This window comes from Grus americana, chromosome 15 (assembly GCF_028858705.1).
Source record: "Grus americana isolate bGruAme1 chromosome 15, bGruAme1.mat, whole genome shotgun sequence".
In the NCBI taxonomy this organism is placed as follows: Eukaryota; Metazoa; Chordata; class Aves; order Gruiformes; family Gruidae; genus Grus; species Grus americana.
The window spans coordinates 1163830-1189182 of NC_072866.1; the positions used below are offsets into that span (position 1 = coordinate 1163830).

The window sequence follows — 25353 nt, forward strand, 5'->3', positions numbered from 1 at the left end:
TCCCACTGACCTGGGGCTTGGAGAACTGGTGGGATGTTTGGGGCTGAAGTCAGAGTTGAGCTCTGAGCTGAATTCTTATGATGAAGTTGCAGATGGGGCTGCCTATAGGCTCTGTACATTAAGACCATGAGCAGCTGGGAAAACAGCCTACAGCCAGGCCTTGAACATGCAAATAATCAACTAGCAGCAGCCTTGGGTGCTTGTCCACAAAGTTTATTACAAAACTATGTACTGCCACTGTAGTTTTAAAAAAAAAAAAGTCCCTGATTTAGTTTTTCTGTGCCAGGCTTCACCCCTCTCCTGGTGGCTACACTGCAGTTCTCCAGCTACACTGACTTGCTATGCAGGAGTGTCTTCACATTAACTTGTTACAGCAGCAGTTCAAAATTCAGCATTAGGTCACATTAAAATGGGGAGATAACATTTATAAAAACCTCTCTAAAAGTTCTAAAACAGGTAGGTAAAAGTTAAATATATGCAGGAAGGACCTCACACTGCAGAAAGCTTTGAACTCTCTTCCTGTGCAGATTTTCTTGATCTGAAAGAAAAGGCACAAAATAGGAACATTAATTGGTTCAATTTCTCCCCAGGAACAGTAAATGAGCTCCACGTTCCTGGGGCTTGCTGCCTAATCCAGCAGCCTTGGCTGCTGCAGCCCCAGACCCAAACCAGAGCTGTCTCTGTATCAAGCCTCGGTCTTGGAGGTGCCTCGTGGATAAAATAGCAGTGGCAACACAACCACAAGCTGCTAGCTGAAAAGGGAAAGCAAAACATACAGCCCAGAGCCTCAGTTCTTATAAAAAAAATGGAAGAAAGACCAGATTGCATCAGTCTGCATTGTGTTAGCACCTCCACACATCCGCAGACTGTTCAGCCTTTGCTTTATTAACCCTTGTTTTCCTCCAAGGAAAAGTATTTCCAGAAAAAAATTGAGGAAACATATGCTGTAACACAGGCTAGGCCTGGCTTTGTGTAGCACCAGACTGATCTCTTAACAGGGGCTGCAGAAGGGCCAGTACCCCTCCACGTGTCAGGAGCAGCCCCTAGGTCTCAGCAAAGAGATGTCACAGCCCCCCCTGCCCGCAGCACCCCATGACCAGACCTAGGACCCTTACTTAGGGCACCATTTTGATATCCACAGGGTCATAAGCTGAAGCTTTCATCTTTTCCAGTGGCTTCCTGAATAGCTGCCGCAGGGCCTCGTAGTTGGGCTTCTCCTCGTACTCTAGCGCCATTACTTGCTGCAGGTAGCTCTGCAGGGCATCTGCAAAGCAAGGAACATCACTGCAACCCCAGCTGTCCTTACCAAGCTGCCCAGTGGCCTCACACACTGCTCACCCACCCGCCTTGGCCAGGTGCAGAGAGGGAAAACAAAACCAAAGACTAATAGGAAGCTCAAAGACAGGATGAGGAAATGACCTCTAGCCCCCAAATGCTGTTTTAAAGCCACGAGAACATTTGCTTCTTCAGCAAGGCTCACGAATACAGAAAATGGGTAGCAGCCTCCTTGTTTTGCTGTACAGAAAACAAGGGATTGGTTTGCAGGAGGACCCTGTCAACCAGTCCATGGAAGGCTTGGTGACCATCGCCAGTGGAAGCCACCCTGGACTAGCACCCCAGCACAGAGAAGGCTCTAGTTTCACATACAGTCAATCCTCCCTCCCCAAGTCCCACTGGCACAGAGAGCAAGCCCATACCTGGAATGGATCTCTGCCTGAAGCACAGTCGGAGAAGGCATCTCACATCCCCCTTGTACCTGGAATAGTCAGTGCAGAGTGCGGTCAGATGAGACGCCAGGGAGCAGGCACCTGAAGAGCCTGTCTTTGGCAATAGGGGCACAAAAAAAAAAGGCTGAATTCAGATGGCCACATTCTGAATGGAGCAGAAATCAGGGTTCATCAAACACCCTTTGGCCAGGCTCAGCCTTTACAGTGGGATTTGCCCACATCCCAATAGTGTTCTATGACCGAGTGATGCCTCTTCAGTCACAAAACCTCCCTCACTGTTTTCTGCTGAGCATTTCCCAAAAGAGCAGATGATTTCTCCTACTTTTCCTTCTTTTCCATCACAGTTTCTACTTTGTCCAGCTCATCGGACCAGGGCAAGAAGCCACAGAGCCATTTCAGAAGACAGTATCCCAGAGATTCCAAGTCACTCCGGCGAGATGGTCCTGATGGAAAGGAAGAGATATTCATGTGTGAAAAAAAAAACAAGAGTTTGCGAGCCATCTCAGAAGAGGCGCAGGCTAGTGCCTCTCCTCCAAGGGCAAGTAAGGACTCCAGCGCTCGCTACACAACCTCAGCAATCTCTATCTGAGGTGCCCCTTCTGTAAACCAGGCAGCCTCGTGAAGGGGCAGAAGTCTATAAAGATCAGAAATAAGGAAATGCAAGAGCTTCGTTAAGATGTGCTCTAGGGTATTGGTACTTCTGGGAGCCTGCTAACTCATGCAGTTGAGGAATCACCTCCCAGCCTCTGGAGGAGGATTTGCCCAGTCTGAACAATGGGAGAGAACAGTCACATCCCCACCAGGAGAGGAACTGGCTAATTTAAATGCCTTTCCAGCTCTCATCGCTTCAAGGTCAGAGCAGAGCCTGCTGCAAATCTGTTTTGGGCAGGGATCCAGTCTGGCTTGAAACAGATCCCTGCTAAGCCAGCACAAAGCAGCCCTGTTTTCTATTCCTCGCATGCCTGCAGTAGCCAAGGCTCCAGACGGAGCAGGAACATCCCTGCGCCTCTTGCTGCAGTCACCAAGTGACCTGGCAAATCCCAAGACAGCAGCCCAGAAAGAGGCAAGAGTAAACAGCCCAAACAGGAGCTTGGTTCGAGATGCAGGCAAATGCCTGGAAGGCAGCAGTAACATGCCAGCAGGGAGCCCGAGCTCCAGAGAGCACTGCAGAGTAACAGCTCTAGCTGAGCTTTGCTGGCTTGCGTCAGAGACTCACCTGCTCCCTTGTGGCTGTCCAGACTGATGAACTCTACCGTGCCTTCGTGAGGGGTCCTGCTGCCTTCGCGCTGAGCCACGTGCTTCCCTCCTGGGCAGTAACGGAATGCAAAGCAATAGCCAGCTAGGGTCACCTAGAAGACATCAAGAAGCACACATCTGAGCATCTGTCTGGTGTGAGTTCTGCCCGTAATCCTGCACCACGGCACCTGCTTGAGCCCCGCACAGACTGCACTGCTCCCCTGCCCAGCAGCGGGAACCTGGGTGGTGCTCCACCCCATTTCACAAGCCCACCTTCACTGCTATTTCCTCGCAGCACTGCTCCTGCTCCCTACCTGCGTGAGGTCTGCTGGGTTCAAATAGACATTCTCAGCTGTGATGTCCCCATGCACATACTCGTTTTCATGAATGTACTCCAGGCAGTCTAGCTAGGAGAAAACAGAAGAGGCGAGCATCTCAGAACCACGCAGACTCCTTCAGCACCCTGGCTATCACTGAGCTGGACCCTCCCCAGCTCCTCACAGCTGCGTGGAGGAGCACAAAAAGCACCGTGTCTCACAGCCTCTGATGTTCAAGTGTCAGGTTTCTCTCATTCTCCTTACCCCAAATTCCTTCAAGGTGACATACTGCTCAAAAGATGCTACTCAAGTTTACAACGGGCTCGGGAGGTGCTACTTAAAGACCACAGCCAACCCCCTGGATCAGATTTAAAACACCCTTAAAACATCCAGAAGAAAGTTATAGGCCTTTTCTGAAAAAGTCTCTTGGAAAGTATTGGTTCTCTACATACCAGGCGGACTATGATCTGAAAAGCTGCCTTCTCCTTCAGTAGGTATAAGCCATCATTCAGGACAGACTGAAGAGTTCGCCCTAAGTCACAGAACACCAAAAACCTACAAGAGACAAGGGTTCGGCATGTAGCAGTACCTACCCAATCCGGAAACCCTGCGACAGACGCTCGTCAAAGCGATCCGCCTGGATTAGACCACCCCTTCAACTCCCAGTTGACCTGCACAAACATCTCCTCTACTTTTGATAACTGAAAACTCCTTGAAAAGGAGAGACACGCCAAGCACGTGTTGCAGACGTACAGCCTGAGTCTCCCCTTGGCATTAAGCTCAAAAGACAGGAATAAGGTGTCCCCAGGCCTCAGGGGCAGAAACAGCAAAAGCAATGACTTCACCGGCAAGACAAGGACTGAAGGAAACAGAATAACAAGAGGCAAACCATTTGTTAACAAATGAGACAGGAGCAGTGCGTAAGGTTAGGAGTCCAGGGGACAATGACAAAAGGAGCAGCAGACAGCAAGGAGAGAAGAGGGAAAGCCCTTCGCAGAGTCGCCTCACCTGTAGCTATCTGCGTGTAGTCCAAAGCCAACACAATTGGGGATTCCCAGCAACGGCACAGAGCGCCACTTCTTCCACTTCTCCACTAGAAGGGGAGAGAAGAGGACAGAGTGCGGCAGATGCTGCTAAGGAGCTCTAGAACGAAGCAGCTCAGTCTGGGATGCTCTTTCTCCGAAGGCTGCTCTGCCCTGGGAAGCTCACAGCAGGAAGCCTCTCTCCTACTGATTCTGTCCCAGAAACGCCAGCCTGACGTGCTGGTATTGGCACATCAACGCGCATAGCGCTGCAGAGCAAGAGTAAGACAGAAAGGACGCTGGGAATACCAGAGCGGGCCAGGGCATGTGCTTGCTATAGGGCTAGGTAAAACAAGAAGTGGGGAGAGAGGGAGGGAGGGATGGAGAAGCAGATTTTTATGGTCCCCCCAGAAGCGCAGGTTTGACAGGAATTCCTCCATTCCCCCTGCTCAAACACCTGCCCACGTTGTCTGGTCAGCTCTGCTCTTGCTCAAGTTTTTGGGTCAACGGAGCAAATACCAGACGGCAGCGGCCAGAAACGCCCGTGGAAGGGGCAGAGGAGAGGGAGCCAAGGCAGGTCAGGCTGCAGGGCTGAGCAGCTACCAGTGAGATCAAGCCAAAGCATGGGCAGAGCAAGAAAGCTTCAAAATGCCAATACTGGGTGTCCTAAGGTACACAGAGACTCCTGGGAAAGCAGGCGCGTGGCCCAACTGCTCAGCACTCTGGCACCAACCAAGCAATGAATTAGTTTATTCTAGCCTGGCCTTCCGAGAGACTCTGATGAGAGAGGGATGCCAGTTTTCCTGACAAGCAGCCCAGTCCTTGCCCCTCCAAGCAGCACCAACCTGTGCTTGCCTTCGCAGCTCGCTGGAAAAAGTTCTGTTCGTTGTAGATCTTGCCATCTTTGACATCCTAAAGGGAACGGAAAGGAAGAGCATTACTTCAGCCGCACACACCCTGCTAGAAAGTGAAACTTGGGCAAGACTACTACAAGACCTTCACTACTCATTTTAAAGACAGCAACAACCCCCTACCCCCCCAAAAAATAATCAAATACAGAGCTGGGAACAGAGCTCAGGCCTTTGGGTTCACTATTTAATGCTGTGCCTAACAACCACATAAACTCTGAGCATCAGCACAGAATGAGGGAGCGGCTGTCTCATGTTGGACATTTCAAGCACAACTGCTTACAACTGGCTGTGGGTTAAAAGCACCTAGACAATGCAGACCATCTGGCAACCTAGAGCGAGCTTTAGTCCCAAAGCTGTTATTTTAAAAGGAGCCAGAGGCAACCTTCTCATCCACAGCACAGATGAGGTTATTTCTGCAAACAGGCAAGTCCCAACAAAGAACTGTAACCTTTTATTCTAGGTGTCAGAAAGTGAGACGAGTAAGAAAGTCTGTATTTGTGACATTCAAGTGTCCGGGACATGTGCTGACACCTTACAATCCATCTTTTTTAAATCAGCAAGCATTACTGCCCTTTTACTACTGCTGTTACCAAGTGACCTGAAATGCATACAGTTTACAGTCACTATGTATGCATTCGCCTATCCACACATATATACATACTCAGCATACTGCAAGCTGACTTAAGACAGATGCCGTTATGCATGGGAGGAGGCAGCACTTTTATATTCTGGCTGGTTTGATACCAAAGGCCCTACCCACAACTGGCCGAGGTAGCTGGAGGATCAGCAGGCTCCAGACCACACAAACGAGACTGTTCCAGAGGATATTTTATCCTGCACCTCGCCTGGTGAGCCAATCTGAGCCATCAAACCCGGGAGCCAAAACGCTCTTGTGTGCCGTATCATACTCTGCAGTCCTCTGCAACCGCTGCGCTGTCAGAAGACGACTGAGCAAAACGCCAAAAGATGCCAAAGGTGCAAAATACAGGAATTGTGAGCATTGCATGCAGAAGTGACCACAGTTTCCCACCTACTAGTTCTCGTTTTGTGGCAGTTAGCTGTCTTTTCTCATTAACACTCTACTCTTTCTCTATCCTCTCAAATGGCTTTTCTCTGACAAAAGAGAGAGGGATTTTTCCAGAGTGGGCACCACCAGGTCCCCCCCAGAGCCCTTAGCCAGCACTGGTCTTCCCACAGATGAGCAATCCCCAAGAGCAGACAAGAAAACAGTCTTTCTGCTCTGGTTTGTGAGTTACTGAAAATCAATCAGCTGAATGTCCATTGCAGAACAGCTGTTACTGGAAATAGCACATTTCTGGAGAACCCAGGTCATTGGCAAGTGCCTAGAAAGCTGGCTTCGAATTCCAGCTGTAGCTCCTGTTTGATTGAAAGATGTGCTCTGGCCTTACAGTCTCTCAGTGGTGGTTCATCACCCTGCCTCTGCACGGCCACCAAATTCTAACCTCTCCAGTTTCCCCAGACTTCAGCAGGGTATGCGCACACTTGCCATACAGGAAAAAAAAAGCAGGTCTGACATTAATGAATCAAGAGCTCTACCTTACACCTGCAAATCCAGTTTTGGCGACTGCGGAGCTTGGCGGATCAAAGAGGCAACTTTTTGGGATGAAGGCTTTTCCTTTATTTAATCCTTATACCTGTTTTCTCCCCACCTTTAGTGGAAGAGCCAACTTCTACTGAAATCCAAGCATGACACCCTCAGGAAGTTATATCCCTCTCCTAAGCTAGAAGGGGCCTCTGTGACCGCTTTCTCTGAATTCCTCGGACACTCTTAGCCATACAGGCCAAACATGTCGAGCCCCGGACACTGGACGCAGTACACTACGCGCTATTCCTTACCCAAACAGATCAAAACTCACAAGTTTGAGGGAGTATCTTTGCTTTTGAGGGCAGGTTCCAGATGCTGACTGTGCTGTGGAAGGATGGAACAGATGTGGTTACAGGAGCACGGAGAAAAGGTACTTGCAGTGTCAGCTGTACCACTGAACACAGCCAGTGCAGCTGGCTTTTGCTTATCCTCTGCTTCTTTTACTTGGTCTTTGCAAAAGTATCTTCTGCGACAGCATCTTCCCAGAGAACTACAAAATAATTCTTACCTTGCTCCAGAAGCACAGCACCCCTGACATGCTTCGAATGCAGTTCTGCTTAAGTCACAGAAGCATCTAGGCATGGCTACAGTAGTGGGGTGCTTTGAAGGTGGTACGTAAAGAACAAATCGTTAGTAGGATCTCAAAGGCATCCCCAAACTCATTTGCTGAGCATTCCCTCCAGCTCACTTCTTAGTTTGCCAAGTCTGTAAGTGATGCCAAGGTCCCTTCTGCTCTGCATGGATGTTAGAGTTATATGTGGCCTTCCTCCTTCACAAAGGTGTGCACCCATTACTTGGCCTTGGGGTAGTTCCTCTTCTCCTGCTCTTAGACTGAGGGCTATACACAGGTTATCTGCTGCCTGTCACCCAAAAGGTGCTTCTGTAAAAGCATCCTCCACTATAATAACAACGACAACATTGATTTTCTCTTTTGTAACACCACATCTTCTTAAAGACATAGGTGGATGCCCAGACTTTGTTATGCAACAGCATAAGTAATTAAAAAAGAAACCAAAGCCAACTATCGGGCAAAGCTTACTAATGGATAAAATTCCTCCTGAGGAATGTTTCCAAGTTAACAACGGAGAGTGAAATCAAAACCTTTTCTTTGGAAGTTTACAACTAGACTGGAGAGCAAAGATCAGCAGTCACTGAACAGCTGAGAGGCAGCCCAGTCGATTTAGCCGCTTTCTTTTGGCCCCCCAAACAGGCTGAGACTCCCGAGCTGACATTCGGTCCATACCGACACCACCTGTGCCACCAGCAGTTAGGCTTCGAACCTGAAAACCAGAAAGGGGAAGCGCGGCTCCAAACACCAGAGCAGCCCAGCCTCCGCTCGGTCTCAGGCCAGCGCTAACACCTGTGTTGTCGTTCACGGGCGTGTGCCCAGCGTGGGCCCGCACACCCCCATCTCCCCCCCCTCCTCCGGGACCCCCCGCCCGCCCCGGGGCCCCACAGCACCTTCGTACATCAGCCCGCTGCCGCCCTGCTCCAGGAGCCGGACCAGCCTCCACCGCCTGCTGCCCTGGTCCGCCAGGACCGTCTCGGCCGGGAGCGGCACCGCCGGGCCGGGCCGCGCCTTGCGGGGCGAGCGGGAGCTGGGCCTCGCCGTGCCCGAGGGCCGGGCGCAGGAAGCCCGCGGGGAGGCCGCGGGGCTCTGGGCCTGCTGCCGCGACGGGGCCGGCGCCTTCTGCTCCGTCTCGTCCTCCCGCGGCGGCGGGGGCAGCCTCCCGCCGCAGGCCGGGCAGAAGCGGAAGGCGGGCTCCACGCCGCGCCCGCAGTGCGGGCAGAACCGGCTCACCCTGCGGGCACAGCGGGGACAGCCGTCAGCGCCCGCCCGCGCCGCGCCTCACCGAGCCGCCCCGCTCCCGCTTCCGCTCCCACCGCCACCATCACCTCGGGCAGGCGCAGGCCGCCTCGGGCTCCGGCTGCTCCGGCGGCCCCAGCCCCGCTCCCGCCGGCCGCCGCCCGCGGCCCGCCATTGCCCCGCTGAAGCCGCCCCGACACCTGCCGCCCGCCCCGCGTACACCGCGCATGCGCCGCCACCGGTCACCGCCTCCACGGGTGCGGCGCCGCCCGCGCATGCGCACAGCTCGCCTTCCGCACCTGTTCGTAGCGGAGCCACCGCGGCCTCCGCAGGGCAGGCGGCCTGGGACAGGGATACCGGGGCTCACGGGGCTGCTCGGCTGCGGCTGTCCCTAGGCCGGCCGAGCGGTGTGGGCTGCGCGGGACCGACAGGCAGGCAGGCAGGCAGGCCGGCCGGCCGGCCGGCCGGCCACCTTTGGGGGGAAGGAGCCGCCCCGGGGGAGGCCGGCATCCGCCTCGGGGGTCTCCTCAGGGCTCCCTCAGGCAGGAGCAGGCGGTGTCCCCAGCGCTTCCCGCGGGCTCTGGCTGTTCGTTTGTAACTTAAAAAACGACGTCAGCAAGCTGCTTAAAAACGACCCTAGGACTTCAGAATAGGCTCTCAAAATTAATGAGTGCTAATAGTCGCATAGGGCTGGGAGGAGTAACTGTATATTCAGTGTGTGTATGTGTGTATGCCATCCCTTATAGGCGCTGTACACCTATAAACCTCAAGCGTGCACCAATATATTACCATAAAAGAAGCGTAGGTGGGCTTAGACCTTTCCCGTGGGGGACGAGGCCGAGGTTTGCCCGGGGAAGGTGCCTGGCACACAGGGCCCGGTGGCTCGGGGAGAGGCAGGGGCGAGCGTGCCAGCAGGGACCCGCAGGTTCTTCTCCCAGGGAACATCTCACCTGTAATGGTGTTGCTTTTCAAAGCCTATCACAGTGAACCGAACACCGCAGCTGCGGGTGCGAACAGGAGCGAAGGGGAACTGGAAGGCGATGCTCACACGAGGAAGAGCCGGGTGGCAGCAGTTGGGCTTAGCGGGGAATGAAGAATGAGCTTGCTGTGTGGATGTGGAAGGTAGAGCAGTGGTGGAAGGCAGCATAAAATAACACATGGGGTATCGCCTACATGTCTGAGCCCACCACAGAGCTCTGGAGCTTGTCCTAGACCTCGTTCTACGTAGACCTCGTCCTGCCATGGGCTGGGTGCCCCTTCCCAGTCCCTCCAAACGCCAGAATGCGTGCCTAACGTTCACTCAGCATGCAAAAGGGTCCCAGCAGAGCCAGAACTGCTGAATGACACTGGGAGGCTTGGTGTTGGTCTCTGCACCCTGTTGCCTGGATTTTTCTTTGAAGCACATGGACACTGTCAGGAGCGACAGGGCAGGTTGGCTGGGTTCTCGCATTCCTCCCTCCCACGTTTGTCAGGACACTGCGCTCTACAATCACTCTTTTTCATTTTTCCCTGGCATTGTAGGTGGCAGCAGGGGTGTGCTGAATGGCTCACCTTACTGTCACCCCCACCACACAACCTTCCTTTCAGTCCCAGTTATTCCCGCAGGTGCAGATTGCAATTCCTTTGTTAACCAAAGCATCCCCTTGGAATTTTGACACAAAAGAAGCAGTCCTTCTTCATCAAATGGTTTGAATTTACCTTTACAGGCTGATGTGTGGTATTTTGTCTTCCTTTAGTTCTTGAATCAAGACCAACGATGATTGTACTAAAGCCCTCCACAGTGACGGGTGGCACTGATGTGAATGCCTTGTTTCTGCAACAATTTATTAAGCCTTGCAGTTACCATTTTATTTTTCTAAACTTTTTAAAACAGTGTTAATTCATGATCATAGCTCTATAATTTTGTTGGTGGTTGCCTAGAGAACAGTGATCGTGACCTGATTACATTCAGTTTGGGCAAAGAACAACCCATTCAGTAAACAAAAATACATGGTGCTTTAAAAAGTCAAACCCCATAAAGGCAAGAAAAACTCGGTGATGGGAAAAGGCCGATAGAAAATTGTGGGGAAAGACAATTCTTTAAGATTTATTTCCAAGAGCCACAAAGCTAGTATCACGGAAGAGAAACCCCCACCCTATTTCAGTGACGTTTTGAAAGTACTAATTAGCAATAAAAAAAGAAAGCTATAATAAATGGATGAAAGGGGAAATAGATAGCAATTTTCTCCACTTCATAACTGGTAATTTGCATCAGCAGTGCAGCAGGGCAAGCTACGTGCCTGCAGTTACGTTGTAGGGAAATGCGTCTGTGGGCATTGCGCCCTCCGCCTGGTCTCAGCTCAGCAGGAATTTGTTCCCTCTTTCCTGCCTCGGGCATTGAAAACCAGCCTGGATTTTGGGCTGCAGAGGGGAACTGACTCCTGGGGAGCCTCCAGAGAGCAGGACGGAGCAGATCCCGAGGTCGAGCTTTGCTGCTTTGAACCTTTAGGCTCTTGAGCCCTACAGGTGAGTGTGGGAGCCCCCGACCTGGAGCTGTTCAGGCGCTGCTGGTGTCCCAGAGGGCTGTCAGGGCACGCAGGAGTGGGGCAAGGAATTGGGGAGTGCCAGGGGCTGGTCCCGGAACAGGTACCAGGCTCTGGATGCTGGGGAAGCGCCACTGGACCAGTGTGCCCAGTGCAGCTGCAGCAGGCTAAGACCAGGGTGGGGAGACCTGGGACTGTTCAAAGGCTGAGTCAGAGCAAGCAACAGGGATCTTGTCCTGGTCCTCTTCGCCCAGCAGTGGCCTGGGAGCATCCCAGATTGCCACAGCCCCAGCAAACCAACCCTCTGTGTGCTCCCTGTGCCTGTTCCCATTCCCGTGGTAATCACAGAATCCCAGACTGGTTTGGGTTGGAAGGGACCTCACAGCCCATCCAGTCCCACCCCCTGCCATGGGCAGGGACACCCTCCACTAGCCCAGGTTGCCCAAAGCCCCATCCAACCTGGCCTTGAACACTGCCAGGGAGCCAGGGGCAGCCACAGCTTCTCTGGGCACCCTGTGCCAGGGCCTCAGGACCCTCACAGGGAAGAATTTAAATCTCCCCTCTCTTAGTTTAAACCCATTCCCCTTGGCCTGTCACTCCCTGCCCTTGTCACCAGCCCCTCTCCAGCTTTCCTGTAGCCCCTTCAGGGACTGGAAGGGGCTCTAGGGTCTCCCCGCAGCCTTCTCTTCTCCAGGCTGAACAAGCCCAACTCTCTCAGCCTGTCTCCATAGCAGAGGTGCTCCAGCCCTCGCATCATCTCCGTGGCCTCCTCTGGACTCTCTCCAACAGCTCCAGGTCCTTCTTGTGCTGGGGACCCCCGAGCTGGACGCAGTACTGCAGGGGGGTCTCAGCAGAGCGGAGCAGAGGGGCAGAATCCCCTCCCTCGCCCTGCTGGTCACACTGCTGGGGATGCAGCCCAGGACACCGTTGGCTTTCTGGGCTGCCAGCGCACATTGCTGGGTCATGCTGAGCTTCTCGTCCCCCAACACCCCCAAGTCCTTCTCCTCAGAGCTGCTCTCCATCCATTCTCTGTGCAGCCTGTAGTTGTGCTTGGGATTGCCCCGACCCACGCGCAGGACCTTGCACTTGGCCTTGTTGAACTTCATGTGGTTCACATGGGCCCACCTCTCCAGCCTGTCCAGGTCCCTCTGGATGGCATCCCTTCCCTCCAGCATAATGCACGGCTTGGAAAGTGCTTCCCATTGTTTTAAACCAGCTCCAGCCCTTTGGTGTTGCTTGACACTCTGTTCTAGGAAATGAGAATATTCCTTCCTTTTCTCTCCTCTCAGTGACCCCTTACCAGGTCCCTTCCCCATGGCCCTGCCAGGCCACAGTGTGCACCGACTCTCTCCCCAGGGGAGCTGCTCCGTCTCCCTGCTTCCCTGCCTCACTGCCCTGTCTTCTGCAAGCCACCCTAGCCGTGCTTGCACATCGCAGCAATCCCAGCAATTCCTTCCTAACGCCCTTTTCCCTCGGTTACCAGCGCAGAGCCTGCAGGCGAGGCACCCGCAGGACTCCAGCATCTCTTTCCTGAACAATGAAGCTCATTTCAGAGCCCGTCGTTGCGTACACATAGGGTTACTTCTACATTGCCTTGAATTTAATTCCATTGAAAATTGCATTTGATGTCTGTCTGCTCAGCTGCGTGCGATCTCTTTCCAGCTCTTCACGGTGAGCTTTAGATTTGACCATCGAAACACTGTCTAGCGTCAGCAAGGTCTGCTCTCTTTCGTGCGGGTATTGACTAGCACAGGTCTGGCGCAGATCCTGTCCATTTATTCCTGCCCTTGTCTCCTGACTTTTAAGCAGTTAATTTACAAGGAAATCTCACTGTTAATCCACCTTAACGTCCTGAAGAGCTTTTGGAGAGAGATTTTGTCACAATTTTGCCAGGATTGTTGTTTATATGTCATCTGATTCACCATTATTTACATCTTCCATGTAATTCTAGCAAGACTTCCCTCCTCCAACCCATGCCAGATGTTGTCTCCGCACTGCATGTTTATTCATACATGTTCCAATGCCATTTTTTCCCTCCATCTTTCAGAAAATTTCCCTGATACCAAAGCCAGGTTTAAGATCTCAGTGTTTCCTGGATCCCTGTGGAGTCCTTCCTAAAAATTAACCTGGCATTTCCACCTCCCTCCGCAGTGCTGGGATGGTCGGGGACCTGCTGCCTGCGTCCCGCTGCGGGTGCGGGCTCTGCCCTGAGCATGCGCCAGCCACAGTGGGTTTCCAGCAGACTTCCTGCTTCTGATGGGTTTGCAAAAATATGCTGGCGTTAATTTTTATGTGGTAAGGAGATTATGCTCAAAATATTTTTTTCATCTGTGTGAATGTGGTTTTTAACTTGCTGGGGGGTTTGCATCTTGCTGTTTTCCTGGTTTGAAAAAGAAAATGCCAGGTTTTGAGGAATTTTTATTTAATTTCATTTTATTCATTTTAGGTTTATTATTTATTTGCATTTTGGCTAGCTTGCTTTGCTGTTAAACCACCCTCCTGCAGGCTCACCATGGTATTGCATTAGGAGCCACACATCCATACCAGCTAGACGGTATCACCCTATCGTTTGCAAGGATTTTCCTCTGTATTTGATTTTCACCTCTTCCAACATGTTTGTTTATTTTCCATAGTTCCTCCTGGCAAGGACAGGTAATCCTGCAGAGGTTTTCCACCCTTGACTACACACGCGTTGGAGCGCGGCAGCTCCCGACAGGGATGCTGACTTTGCTGAGACGGTGGTGGCTGGCAGGCAGGACAGAGTTAGGAATTAACCTCTGGATGATTCCCTGCCCCACTCATCTCACCCGCTGTTCTCGATTTCAGACCCCTCCTCTGGTTGTTTTTATTTCAAGGGCTAGCACCCGGCTCTATTTTCCTTTAGCCAGAGCTCATCTTTCCTGGAGATGCTCACCCTATCCCAAAAGTTTCTCTAGTTCTTTTCTAAGCTGAAATCCAGCCCACACGCCAGCAATTCGCTGAGCTGGCAGCACTGCCTGCCCTGGGTCCAGCTGCCTCTAAAGCTGTGGTTTAGGTGAATTTTTAACTCTCCCTTGGTCTTGGAGGAGGGAAATATCAAAATTTTTAGGACAAGACCCATCTCCCTCTGGCCTTTGTGTGCTGAGGATGGTCCATGCTGCCGTGCCCGCTGGGAACGTGCAGGCAGCTGGGCTGGCCACAGAACGATCCCCATCTCCTCCCTACGGGGATTGCCTTGGTGTCTGCTCAGTTATGTCTCCCTTATCGCACCCCTCGGCACGGCTGCCAGCAGCCCAAACATGTGACTTCTCGGATTTACGTGCTGGCAGAGATCTATGAGCTTGACAGAGTGCCCAAAGCTGCCGGTTCTTCAATTGCCCGTAATGAAATGAGGCTATTCCTTTGCATTTACACACCCCCTTGATCCCGAAGCGAAGTGATGCTGCTCGCACAGTGGTGCTGCAGTCCCTCGGGAGCCTTGCGGATTCGAACTGCCAGTTCCAATCCAGCGGCCGTAAGAGGTGCCAGCCGTGGGTGCAGGATGGCCGCCCGCCCACCCGTGGGAAGGGGCCGTGGGGACACGGGCTGCCTCTCTGGGGTGAGGGGACAACCGGCTTGCCCTTGGCAGCGGTGGGGCAGTGCAGGCAGAGCCTGCCCACACGTGTCCCGGGCTGTGCTGCCTCCCCAGCTCCATCCGCCACCTCTCCCACCGCTCAGCCGGGCAGGGAGCAGCAGCGGTAGCAGATGTTTCCAGCCATGTCTCCCGGGTGCTGGCAGTGCACCGGGGTCTATCAAGGGCACTGAGCTCTGTAACCCCCAGCGGGGACACGGCGACAGAGCAGGGACATCCCGGGGACACTTTGCTGCAGGCCAGAGACTGCGCCAGGGGAATCGCAGTTTGAGGAGGGCAGGGATTGGGAAGAGCAGCAGGGGATCCTGGAAAGCTTCCTCCCGTGCCAACCTTCCCAGCCCACGGAAATCTTCCTGCGGCTGAGCACTGCAAGGGGAATCTGTACTCCCTGCACATCTGCCCAGCGCTTCCAGAGCAGAGGGACACACTGGGAGACTCCAACTTGGCAGCCAAGGCTGCGAGCCAGCATGTCTTGTGGGGCAAGGGAAGAGGGAATCCACCTCGGGGGAAAGGAGCCCGAGAGAGCTGGTCCTTGCCCCAACAAGCACCCGCACCCGGGCACGGCAGCGAGATGGCTTCGTTCCCTCCCCAAGCCCCCGCGGTGGGTGCACAGGCAGGCTGAGAAGCTGAACCTCTTCACCACCGCACCCGCGCTGCAGATGCAAGGGAGGATGAGCTGCAGCAACCCTCGGGGTCTGGCTTGGGAAGCGACAAGGACAAACCTTTCCCCAGAATAAGACCAGATGGGAACCCCCCCATCCCGTCTGCTTTTATGCAGCCAGTGTTCCCAAGAAAAATGGTTGTTCCCACCCACCTGGCTGTCCCCTGAGTCTGGGGGAGCAGAAGGCGCTGGATCCGCTCCCCTGCTTTCATGGGAACTATCATCCCTCCTTGGGTGGTGGCGCTCGAGGGTAAAAAATGCCGGTCCCAGGGTTGCCCCATCAGCACTGCAGCGAAGTTAAGGAGTGGGAAGAAACCAGGACAAGATGGGAAACGCTCTCAGCCGACGTCGGCATGCTTTACCCTGGCCCAGCAGCTCACAGGATGTGATGTCCAGGGAAGCCCTCGCTGCACGTCCCCAAGCCACCGGCTGCCCTGGAGGAAGGTGCCGCCGGACATCGCGGGGCGTCTGCCCTGGCAGGGAGCAGCAGGAGGCCAGGATGGAGGGCAAGGAGCAAGGCAGGGGCTGTGGCACAAAGACAGCGGCAGTGAACACCAGCCAAGGTCCTTGCCCGGATACTGCCCCAGGCAGCGGGGCTGCGGGGAAGCAGAGGAACCGAAGGAAGAAGTTGTTTAGCAATGTTCTCATCCTGACACCTCCCTTTCCCTGCTGGCTGCGGGAGGTGAGAGGAGCCAGCGCACCCTGTGCCGGGCCTGGGCCGTGTGTTCAGGTTGGCATGGCTGTGCTGGGGACGTGCTGGCACACAGCACCTCTGCCAGCCCCTCCGGCATTTTGGATGTTGTTCGGATGGTGCAGAGGAGGCATTGCTTCCACGGGCAGCTAAGATGGTTTCCTGGCACCTGTAAAACACGTGTGACCCCGAAGGCAGGCGTGGGGTGGGCAGGGCTGGGGCTGCTGAACCACGCAGACGGTCTGGAGTGGTGTGGTGGGCGTCCCCGCTGCTGGTCATGGGGTGGCCGCAGCGGCTGCCCCCTGGGAATAACCCCTCTGTGGAGGGGGGTGATGGCAGCCAAGGGAGGAAGGCAGTGGGGAACAGCTCGGTGCAGTGAAGCCACCAGCAGGCAGCAGGAATGGGGCTGGCAGGCTCGGCCTGCCGGCACAGGGGCTGATTCCTCCTGTCGGATGCTGATGGGAGATCTCAGAAGGGGACACCCCCCAAGCTGTCTGACACCCCACTGCCCTTTTCTGGCAGCGTCCTGTGGGTTTCTACTGTGTCCCCACTCAGTCTGCCGCCACGTCTCCTGCACGCTCCCCGTCCCGGGTGCGAGCTGAGTCACCGCGATGCCACTGCGCCTCGTTGCAACATCTCCCGTCTGTTCTAGGAGCCATGAGGAGCCTGTAAATACTTTCTTTGGCAAGACTTTTGTTTTGATCTGATCGCTCAGCTGGCTTCAAAGGCAGGCACAGAGGAACTGCGTGAGGCAACAGGGAAGGTCACGGGGAGAACTGAGGCGGCCGTAATTGGGGAGGATCAAACCTGGGCTCGAGCAGGGGTGTGGACAGGCGGCTCAGCCCGGGCTGACATGATGCTCTGGTGTGTCACCGCGGGCACCAACTGTCCCAGATCTTCCCCAGGACCTCGGTCACCTGGCTGCAGGCATCATCTGAGATGGGGCCAGGGTCCCCAGGCTGCAGCGAGCACTGGGGTGCAGACCCAGGGTGAGACCTTCCTCACGCCATTCCCGCAGCAGGATGCGAGTGCAACACGGTGACAAGCGATGGGGGAAAGCAAACGGAGAGATTACAAGCCCTCAGCCGGACCACGCTCGGTGGGAAGGCACGCGCCATCCCCACGCCCAGCCAACCTGCATTATTCACGTTTCAAAGCGCACGTGCGGCTCTGCTGAGGGATGGCAACTCGCTGAGCCGGGCTGGCTCCTTCCTGCCTCTGAGCCCTGTAATGGGTTTTGCCGGATGTCGCTAAGCAGATGAGTGCGAGCTGGGAAGCTTTGCTGTGGTCTGGTGGCTGCTCGGCTGTCCCTGACAGACGGGCTTCGGCTCTGCCGGTGTCTGTTGAACGAGCCAGGGAAGCACCGGGACATGGGTCCCGGCTGTGGCTCTGCAGGCAAGAGTCTGTGCATCTCCCGGGGCAGCCCAGCGGGACGTGGGGCCCCAGCACAGGCCGGCCAGCAGGGACGCTGCTTCTGAGGCCACCCCCGTCCAGCGCAGCAGTACCCTCCAAGCAGAGCACGGCTGGTGGGCGACCGTTACGGGTCGAGACCCACGGGTGTAACTCGCTCCAGGTGCCCCGGGAAGCCAAACCTCGGCTTTTGCCAGCGACAGGAGCAAAGCCACCGAGGCCGTCACGGGGTGTCACTCTCTGTTCACACATGGCTATTTTTAAAGCTGCTGCTTCCCTCCCTCCCTTACCACGACAGCTTCACCCTTGCCCCGGTGCTGGTTCTCAGTTTATTTTCTCCTCTCCCAGGGGCCAGCCGGGGCACGGCGGATGACTACGACACCCCACGCCGATTGCGGTGAAAAGATGCAGAAGACCCTCTCCGAAGCAGTCACGCGCAAAGCGGTCACCGCAGCATTCATCTACGTGCAGACCCCCCCCAAAACCGCTGCTCTTCATCGCCCGGAGAAGGGAGGAGCCGGGCAGAGGCTGCCCTGCTCCCCTGCCTGCCGCGGCCCAGAGGGGCTGGGGGTCACTGCGGCACCCGGACACCCCCGGGCACTTCACAGCACCTGGCCGCTGCCCGCAGAGCTGCATCGAGCTGCGGCCGTCCCTGGCCTCGTCCCCTCTCCCCACCCTCCTCTTCCTCCTCCCTCTCCCGTAACACAGCCCACAGCAAACTTTTCCCCCCTTCGGTGTTCCCGGCATCAGCGGCCTCCGGCCCCTTCGCCTGCCAACTTGGCAGCAGGCAGCGGGCGCGGGCAGGGCGGGCAGGGCGCGGGCAGGGCTGGCGGCCATCGGCCTCGGCAAACCCCCTCCTCTGCCGGCACTTTCATCCGGACCTGGACGGTGCTGCCTGGCACTGAGCGGCCCCAGCGCCGCGTTCCCACGCTCGCTGCCCACCGGGCGCGGCCGGAGCTGGCGCGTGCTCCCAAAAAGTGGGACAGGGCACGGCACGGAGCACCGCGGCCGGATTGGGACAGACAGACGGACACGTGGGCACCGGCACCGAGTGTGCACCAGCACCGAGCGTGTCACCGGCACCGAGCGTGCACCGGGAACCAGGCTCAGCCCAAAGGGCCCCACGGCTCAGCCGTGCACGGCTGCTGCTCACACCCGCAGCCCCTGAGAGCGTGTGGGCCTGTGTCATGTGCACGCACAGCCCCTTGCACACACACAGTCCTGTACACAGCCCCAGGCCCCTCGCACACCCGCAGCCCCTTACACACCGCCCCAGGTGTTCCCTACAGACGGGTGTCCTGGCAGGCACTCCGGGCACAGAGGTTCAGCTCTGCACTGGGACACACTCATGTGTGCTGCCCTGAACACATGTGTGCACATACACACACACTCCCACACGTCTGTGCACACGTCCCATTCCCAGTGCACCCCCCGTACACATGTGCACACATGCAACGCCCAGTGCACGAGCACACGCACAGATGTGCACTCATGCAGGGCTCCAGGCACGCGTGCACGCACACCTGTGCATACACACAATGCCCTGTGCACACGTACCAGTGCACACACACGCGTGCATACACACAACGCCCTAGGAGTAATGCACACACAGAGTAATATATACACACACGCATGCACACCCCATAATGCACACACATGTGCACACACACGGAAGGTGACACACGTGCACACAGTACTACACACACAGGCTGATGCGTACACACCCAGTTACACACACCCAGTGTGATACACAGGGACACACACAGGGTGACACACAGAGTCATATGCACACGTGTGTGTGCACACACAGGATGACACATGCAGACACACACAGAGGGTCACACACACCACAGAGTGACACACACACAGACACCACCCCCCCCAACCACAGAGACACACACGGTGAAACACACAAGTGTGCACACAGGGACACACAGAGTGAAACACACACGTGCACACACAGACACATCTACACATCCCCCCCACACAGAGTGAAACACGGACGTGTGCACGCACAGACACACACAGTGAAACACACACACACAGTGAAACACACACACACACACACACACACACACACACACACACACCCCCCCCCCACCCCCCCCACACCCCCCGCGATGACGCACACCCCCCACGCGCCCTGGCCCCGCCCGGCGGTGCGGCGCGTGCGCGGGGCGGGGCGGGTCCCGGCTGTCGGGGCGGGCGGGGCCGCGGGACGGAGCTGCAGCCGCAGCCGGAGCCGCCCGGCCCGGTGAGTGCGGGACGGGGGGAGCGGGGGAGGGAGCGAGCGAGCACCGGCGGGCGGTGAGTGGGCACCGGCGGGGCGGGACACCGGGTGGGGCCGGGTGGGTGCGCGGGGGCAGCGGCCTTCCCACGGCCGGTCGGCCCCGCCCGGGGCTGCGGCAGCGTCCGGGGCCCTTTTCTCGACTCCACCCGCCGCGGCCGCCGGTCCGTCTCCGCGCTCCGGCCCGGGCCCGGTGCGTGTCCCCCTGCGTGGGCCTGGGGGGGGGCCGGCTCGGCCCGGCCCGGGGCAGCCCCCGGCGCTCGCACCCCGCCGTGCCCGGGTGCGGCCGGCGCGGATCGCGTCCCCCCCCTCCCGCCCGCTTCGGGGAGCGGCGGGGTCCGGGGATGCTGCGCCGCGGGCGGGACGGAGCAGGCCCGTGTGCCCGGCTCCCCCGCGGGCAGCGCCGCGCCCCTGCCAGGCTCCGCCGGGGATGTGCGGCCCGGCCTGCGTCGCTCCCTGCTGCCGGGCTGGGCCGCGCCGGGCACCCGGCCGTCGCCTTCAGCCGTGGCTGGTGCAGGGGCTGCCCCGTGGGGCTGGGGCACCGGCTCCTGGGGGCTGCCGGTGACCGAGCGAGCGCCCGGGGCTTCTCGCCCAGCGGGTACCGCCGGCACGGATGGTTTCCTGAAAGCGTAGCTAGCCCGCGGCTCGGGTCCCCGCGGTTCAGCCGTGTGAAACCACCGCTTCACGGGCTGCTCCCACGGCTGCTCTCGGCCCACGGCAAGCACGGCCCACGCGTGGGGACCCCCCGAGGGAAGGGGGCTCGCCCGGCGTTGTTTCCGTGGGCTCGCTGCGTGTCCTGCCCGTCCCCGGCCGGGTGGCTGGGGGTTCGCACGAGGGCTCACGAGAAACCCCCCGTGGGGCTCTGGCCCTTGTTCCTTTGCCAGATCCGTGTGGCCGCTGAATTCGCAGAGTTCAGCTCTTCACGTGCGACTGCAAACTCTGGGCGAACCAGCAGCGGGGTTTTTAAAGCAAAGGGTGCGACCAGCTTCTTCCCCGCTCTCCTGCCACTGCCTGGGCGCGGGGGCTTGTCGTGGGCACGGGGGCTTGTCGCAGACGCAGTTCAGTCCCCCAGGAGCCCGCCAGCCTCCCCGGGCACACCAGACCCCCTCTTGCCTTGCTCCGGGGCAGCGTCCAGGCCCAAAAGCACCCCCCCGCCCCTCCCCAGTTCTGCAAACAGGACCCAGCCCCAGTGCTATTTGTGTTTACTTCAGCGTTTTGAGGCCTGAAGTTCCCGTTTGGGAAAACACCGGATCCGTTGGGGACCTGCGAGGCTGCTGGCTGCTGCGTTCTCGGTGCCTGCGCTGGGTCAGCAGCCCCTTGCGCCCCGCCGGGATCACAGCCTCGTAGAAAGTTTTATTGCTCTGTTTGCACAACCGCTCCCGCTGCGGTAGGTGGGGTTTTTCTGGTCTGGCTGTGTCGTGACTCTTGCGTCTCCGTGAACAGTGAGAGGGGGGAAACAAACCAGCGGTGAGAGCTGTGTGCCGCGGAACGCTCGTGGCTGGTCTGGTGGCCGCCGGCCCCGGTTGCTTTTTGCAGGACCCAGTTGTAGGAGACGGGACTTCCTGGACGCGCAGGCGTCGGAAATCACTCGCTCTTTCTGAAAACACTGGCCAAAAAAAGTCCTTCCCCTTGCCATGGGTGCTCATGGTTTTAATTTCCAGCATGGGCACTGTGGGGAGCAGAGAGGTGTTTCCTGCTCCGGTGGCAGCGTGCAAAGCACCTGGGTACCGACAGCCCTTGCCAGGAATGATGCTGCCACCCTGGGCACCGCGCGGTCCTCGGCACAGCAATGGAGATGGAGGTGCCCGGCAGGGTCTGCAGCTCATCTTCCGGGCATAACGCGGTGCCTCTGCAAGCCGGTGGGGAGAAACACCGATTTTATTAAAAAAAAAAAAAAAAAAAAAAAAAGGCAACGTCTGCCATTTCCAGGCCTCGTTTCTATGGGAACGGGATATCAGAAGAGCAGAAATGCGGCGAGTGCTCTAAAATAACTGCCAGCTCCCGGGAGCATGTGGCCTTTGCTCGGCTCGGCCGGACCTTTCTACTGAGATGGTGGCTGGGGACAGCCAGCTCCCGGCGAGGAGGCAGCATGGAAATGGGTCAGGAGGTGGGATGCTGTGGCCTTCGTCCCTGCCGATCCTCAGCCTATCCTTATGTCAGTCCACCAGCTTGCGAGCTCCGGTCCAGGCTGACAGCTGGCACGGCCGCCACGTTGTCCGGCAGGGCTTTACGCTTGGCAGCATGGCAGGGGCTGGCGGTGCCGGCCAGGTGGTCAGGACCTGTCTGGCTTCCACCCGTCGGGGCTGCGGGCAGGCAGGCAGGAGGGTCTCCTTCCTCGCTGACCTCCCTGGTGATGGCCAGGGCAAATCCACGCTCACGTATTTAGGAGACTCTTCCTCCCGCTGCGGTCGGACGCAGAGAGCAGGGTATTTCCAGTGAGGGGGAGAGGAACTGGGTTGTTCTCCCAGATGGTGGTGGTGGTCGTATCTCTCTTCCCCCAGATCTTTGTCTGTGCCTCTTGCTGGGGAAGTCGGTCTGACCTCACGGCACATAGAGCTGAGGTCAGGCAGGAGAGCACCTCCAGAGGGGACAACCTGACCTGCCACCGTGCATTGCGGAGTATCCTCCTGCAAGGTACGGGCCGTGCCTCTGAGGGTGTCTTGAACCCGCTGTGACAGCCATCCTCTCCTGCCAAAGGTGGTCCCGGACGCAGGCAGGGGGGCGGCCGGGGCTCCTGCCTGAACTGCCTGTGGTCACAGGCACCTCGGGGCTGACCCAGGCAGCACCTGCCAAAAAAGGCTTTTCCCATCTGGTTGAAAAAAATAATTTCCATGGACGCACAGAGCCTGAAAAACCATTTTTGCTCTCAAATCTGGTAAGAGTAGCCCTGGTGTAACTGAGCTTCTTCCTTCTGCCATTCTCCAGAGAGCGAAAGGTCCAGTACGGGTTTTCTTGGGGCGCTTAAACTTCAGAAAAATTTATTGGCAATAATGAAGTTTTCCAACTTTGCGTAGTGTTTGTGTTACCCAAGAGCTGCTTGACATTTTCTCAGCGATGTATGGCAGCCGTAAGACCTGTGTGGGCGGTTGGAGGGGGGGGCAGCTTGCGTTTGAGGGTGCGGCGAGGTGAGCAGCCAGGAGAGACGCGGGAGCGAGAGGTGGGATCTCTGCAGCCCGACCTGTCGCATTCGTCTTTAAAACGAGCAAAAAGTTTGATTCCCTTAATTTGCTCTGGATTCCCTTCAAGCAAACGCGGGAGGAAGGTTTCTGCTCCTGGGGAGGCTCGTCTGGAGGCGTCGGATCCTGCTGTGTGCGGTATGTGGGTGTGTGGGGCAGGGGACCCGCTATCGGGGTCCTGTGGCAGACCGGTGGCATTTCTGCCAGGGCACGCGTGGGCTGGAGGCCAGCTGGAGACACGGCGCTTTGTGATGAGCTTGAAGGTGCTTAAGCTGAAATCCAGCAGCAGCCGCCTTTGCAAAGTCCCCTCTGCTGTTCCTTCCCCGCTCGCTGCCCAGGGGTTGTCTGACGGGCTTTTTTGGGGTGTCTGATGGGCTTTTCTGGGCTGCAGAAGTGGACCTAGTCTGCTTTTTTTCTGCCCAGAGAAGGATCCACAAGCACAGATGTCTCTTGCTGTTGCGGGAATCTGACCTCTGCTTGTGGAGTGGCAAAAAGAAGTTTTCTGTGCTCTGAGAACACGCCTGGGTTTTGGGTTGGGGATGGGAAGGTGCGTGCCAAGCCAGGAGAAGGCTTCTGAAGGTCTCGGGGAGCTGGTGGCGTAGGGCAGGCTGGGTAGATGGATGCTCCTTGCTGTGTCTGCAGACCTGCGTGGTTTTTAGCTTGCTCTTGCTGTGGCTCGGTTGCTCCCAGCTGTCGGTGCTCTGCTCGCGATGTGCATTTACCAGTCACTGGTCTGGTCGCCAGCCTCCCCTCTCCTCTTGCTGCAGCACCCCAAACTCTGTGCCGAGGTTGATGGGTGCTAGCTGGATCCGAGGGGCTGATACTGTCCCAACCAGGGCTGGAAAATGTGCTGCTGAGCGTCTCCTGGGGCGTTCCTGTAGGTAACGTGTCTGTCCTCGTCTCTGCAGTGGCTTTGGAGCTGCCAGGCTCTGGAGCGCAGGCTCTTGGAAACGAACCCGGCGGCTGCCCGCTCGTGGAGGGTGCGGCAGGGCTGATGGGTGCTGCTGCAGCCCAGGGTGGCCCCGCTGCTGCGGGAAGAGGGGCTTTGCCGTGCTGAGGGGCTGGGGGCTGCCCTGTGTCCGGCAGCGTGGGTGGGCAGCTCTGCCTGTGCCAGGGCTGTCCTTTCTCTGTGCCACACTGCTGGCTGACTCGCTGCGGCCACAGCCCGTCTCCTGGTGGGACAGCAATGCTTCGTCAGGAAATGCCGCTGCAAACGGAGACAAAAACAACTTGGAGGGATGGCAGATGCTTCCTAAAAGAGAGGGAGGATGTGGGTGTGTCGTCCTCGAGTGCATCGTCCCCCGAGCGCTGACCTTCCCTTCTGCTTCCCTGCCCTTTCCTCATCCTCAGCTCTCCAAGGGGAGTTTCTGCTGGGAAAGCATTGTTAACGTTGCAAAACCGACCCTGCATGTTGCAGGAGGCGGAGGCACAACTTGAAATCTTTACCAGTCCCAAAATAATGGGCTGCAAGGAGTTTGGTGGCCTTCCTCAGGCCGATGTTTGCAGTTCTATAACCCGCCGCTCCCACTGCCTGCGGCTGGTGAAGGACCCGTGATCCTCGCAGGTTGGGTCTAAACAGCGGCCTCCCTCTTGCAGCTTGGGCCATGCTGGTGACCAGGAATGGTCAGTAATGACCCTTGGAGAGGGAGCAGGACGGTTATTTCCCCCAGCGTGGAGCCGAGCCAGCTGTTGCAACATCAGGCTGGAAGCAGCAAGCTGCCCCGGGGTTGCTGTTGGGTGGGCTGCGGGACGCTGCCCTGCCAGCCGGCTCTGCGGGCGCCCGGCGTTCACGGCTCTCTCCTCTCTTCCAGGGTCCTGCGGAGCAGCGGTGGTCCCCTTCTGATGGGAGGATGGTTGTTCTCAGGCAGTTTGGGCTGCTGCTCTGGAAGAACTACATCCTGCAGGTAGGCTGGCACCACACTTTCGGGGGGCTGCTTCTGTCACCACTAAATGTGGGTACGTCAGAGCTTGCCTGGGGTCTTGATTCTCCAGCAAACCTTCACCATGGGCCCAAGGCATCACCTGGAGGAAAACAGATCTTTTTATGCGTGTGGTGTCATCCTGCTTTTGTGCTGGGGGGATGCGGGCAGGGCCGCGTGCCCGGCTGTCCCTGTCCCCTTGAGTGCACGCCGTGCCGTTCCCCTCCTGCAATCCAGCCGTGAGGTCAGCGCCCCTTCTCAGGGGCAGGATAACCCACGCGCCCTCCTCTGCGGTGGTGGGTTTCTTGAGCTGTCTTGTCACACAAATCCTTTAACCACCTCTGGAGGTGACGATCGCTGCACGGTGCCTGTAAACCCACCAGGGCCCAGATTTTTTTTTCCCCCCCGTTACTTTCTGCAGCCCTCAGAACCAGCTTCTGGGGGTCTTAAA

At 57.1% G+C, this 25353-nt stretch overlaps 2 protein-coding genes across 4 annotated transcripts in view; one reads left to right on the top strand and one right to left on the bottom strand.

The window, feature by feature from the left end:
- Positions 1-92: 92 nt before the first annotated feature.
- On the bottom strand, positions 93-8882 carry VRK3 (VRK serine/threonine kinase 3). The gene is made up of 12 exons (XM_054843093.1): positions 8716-8882; positions 8281-8621; positions 7091-7143; positions 5148-5214; positions 4289-4373; positions 3733-3835; positions 3278-3370; positions 2944-3076; positions 2050-2170; positions 1698-1756; positions 1116-1264; positions 93-538 (listed from the first exon to the last, which is right to left on the bottom strand). The coding sequence occupies exons 1-11, from the start codon at positions 8853-8855 to the stop codon at positions 1116-1118; spliced, it is 1344 nt and encodes a 447-aa protein (XP_054699068.1). The 5' UTR covers positions 8856-8882; the 3' UTR covers positions 93-538.
- Positions 8883-19709: 10827 nt separating this feature from the next.
- ABCA3 (ATP binding cassette subfamily A member 3) overlaps positions 19710-25353 on the top strand; it is a 31689-nt gene continuing 26045 nt past the window's right edge. For 2 of the 3 annotated variants that reach the window (XR_008579393.1, XM_054842907.1), the window contains exons 1-2: positions 19710-19774; positions 24795-24887. Coding sequence is in view for 2 of the 3 variants with exons in the window: in XM_054842907.1 (XP_054698882.1) it covers positions 24834-24887 (54 nt within the window). In the remaining variant the exon portion in view is untranslated. Of the gene's footprint in view, positions 19775-22960; positions 23122-24794; positions 24888-25353 lie in introns of those variants that run through there. The other variant, XM_054842908.1, reaches the window with a different exon arrangement.

What these genes read in the sequence shown, in the direction of transcription:
- VRK3 (XM_054843093.1), bottom strand. Translation starts at nt 8,855, where the DNA reads ATGCGCGGTGTACGCGGGGCGGGCGGCAGGTGTCGGGGCGGCTTCAGC. An exon ending in CTACACGCAGATAGCTACAG is followed by an intron (nt 3,836 to 4,288) that starts GTGAGGCGACTC and finishes TGTCTCTTGTAG; the next exon opens with GTTTTTGGTGTTCTGTGACT. An exon ending in GTGATGGAAAAGAAGGAAAA is followed by an intron (nt 1,757 to 2,049) that starts GTAGGAGAAATC and finishes TGACTATTCCAG; the next exon opens with GTACAAGGGGGATGTGAGAT.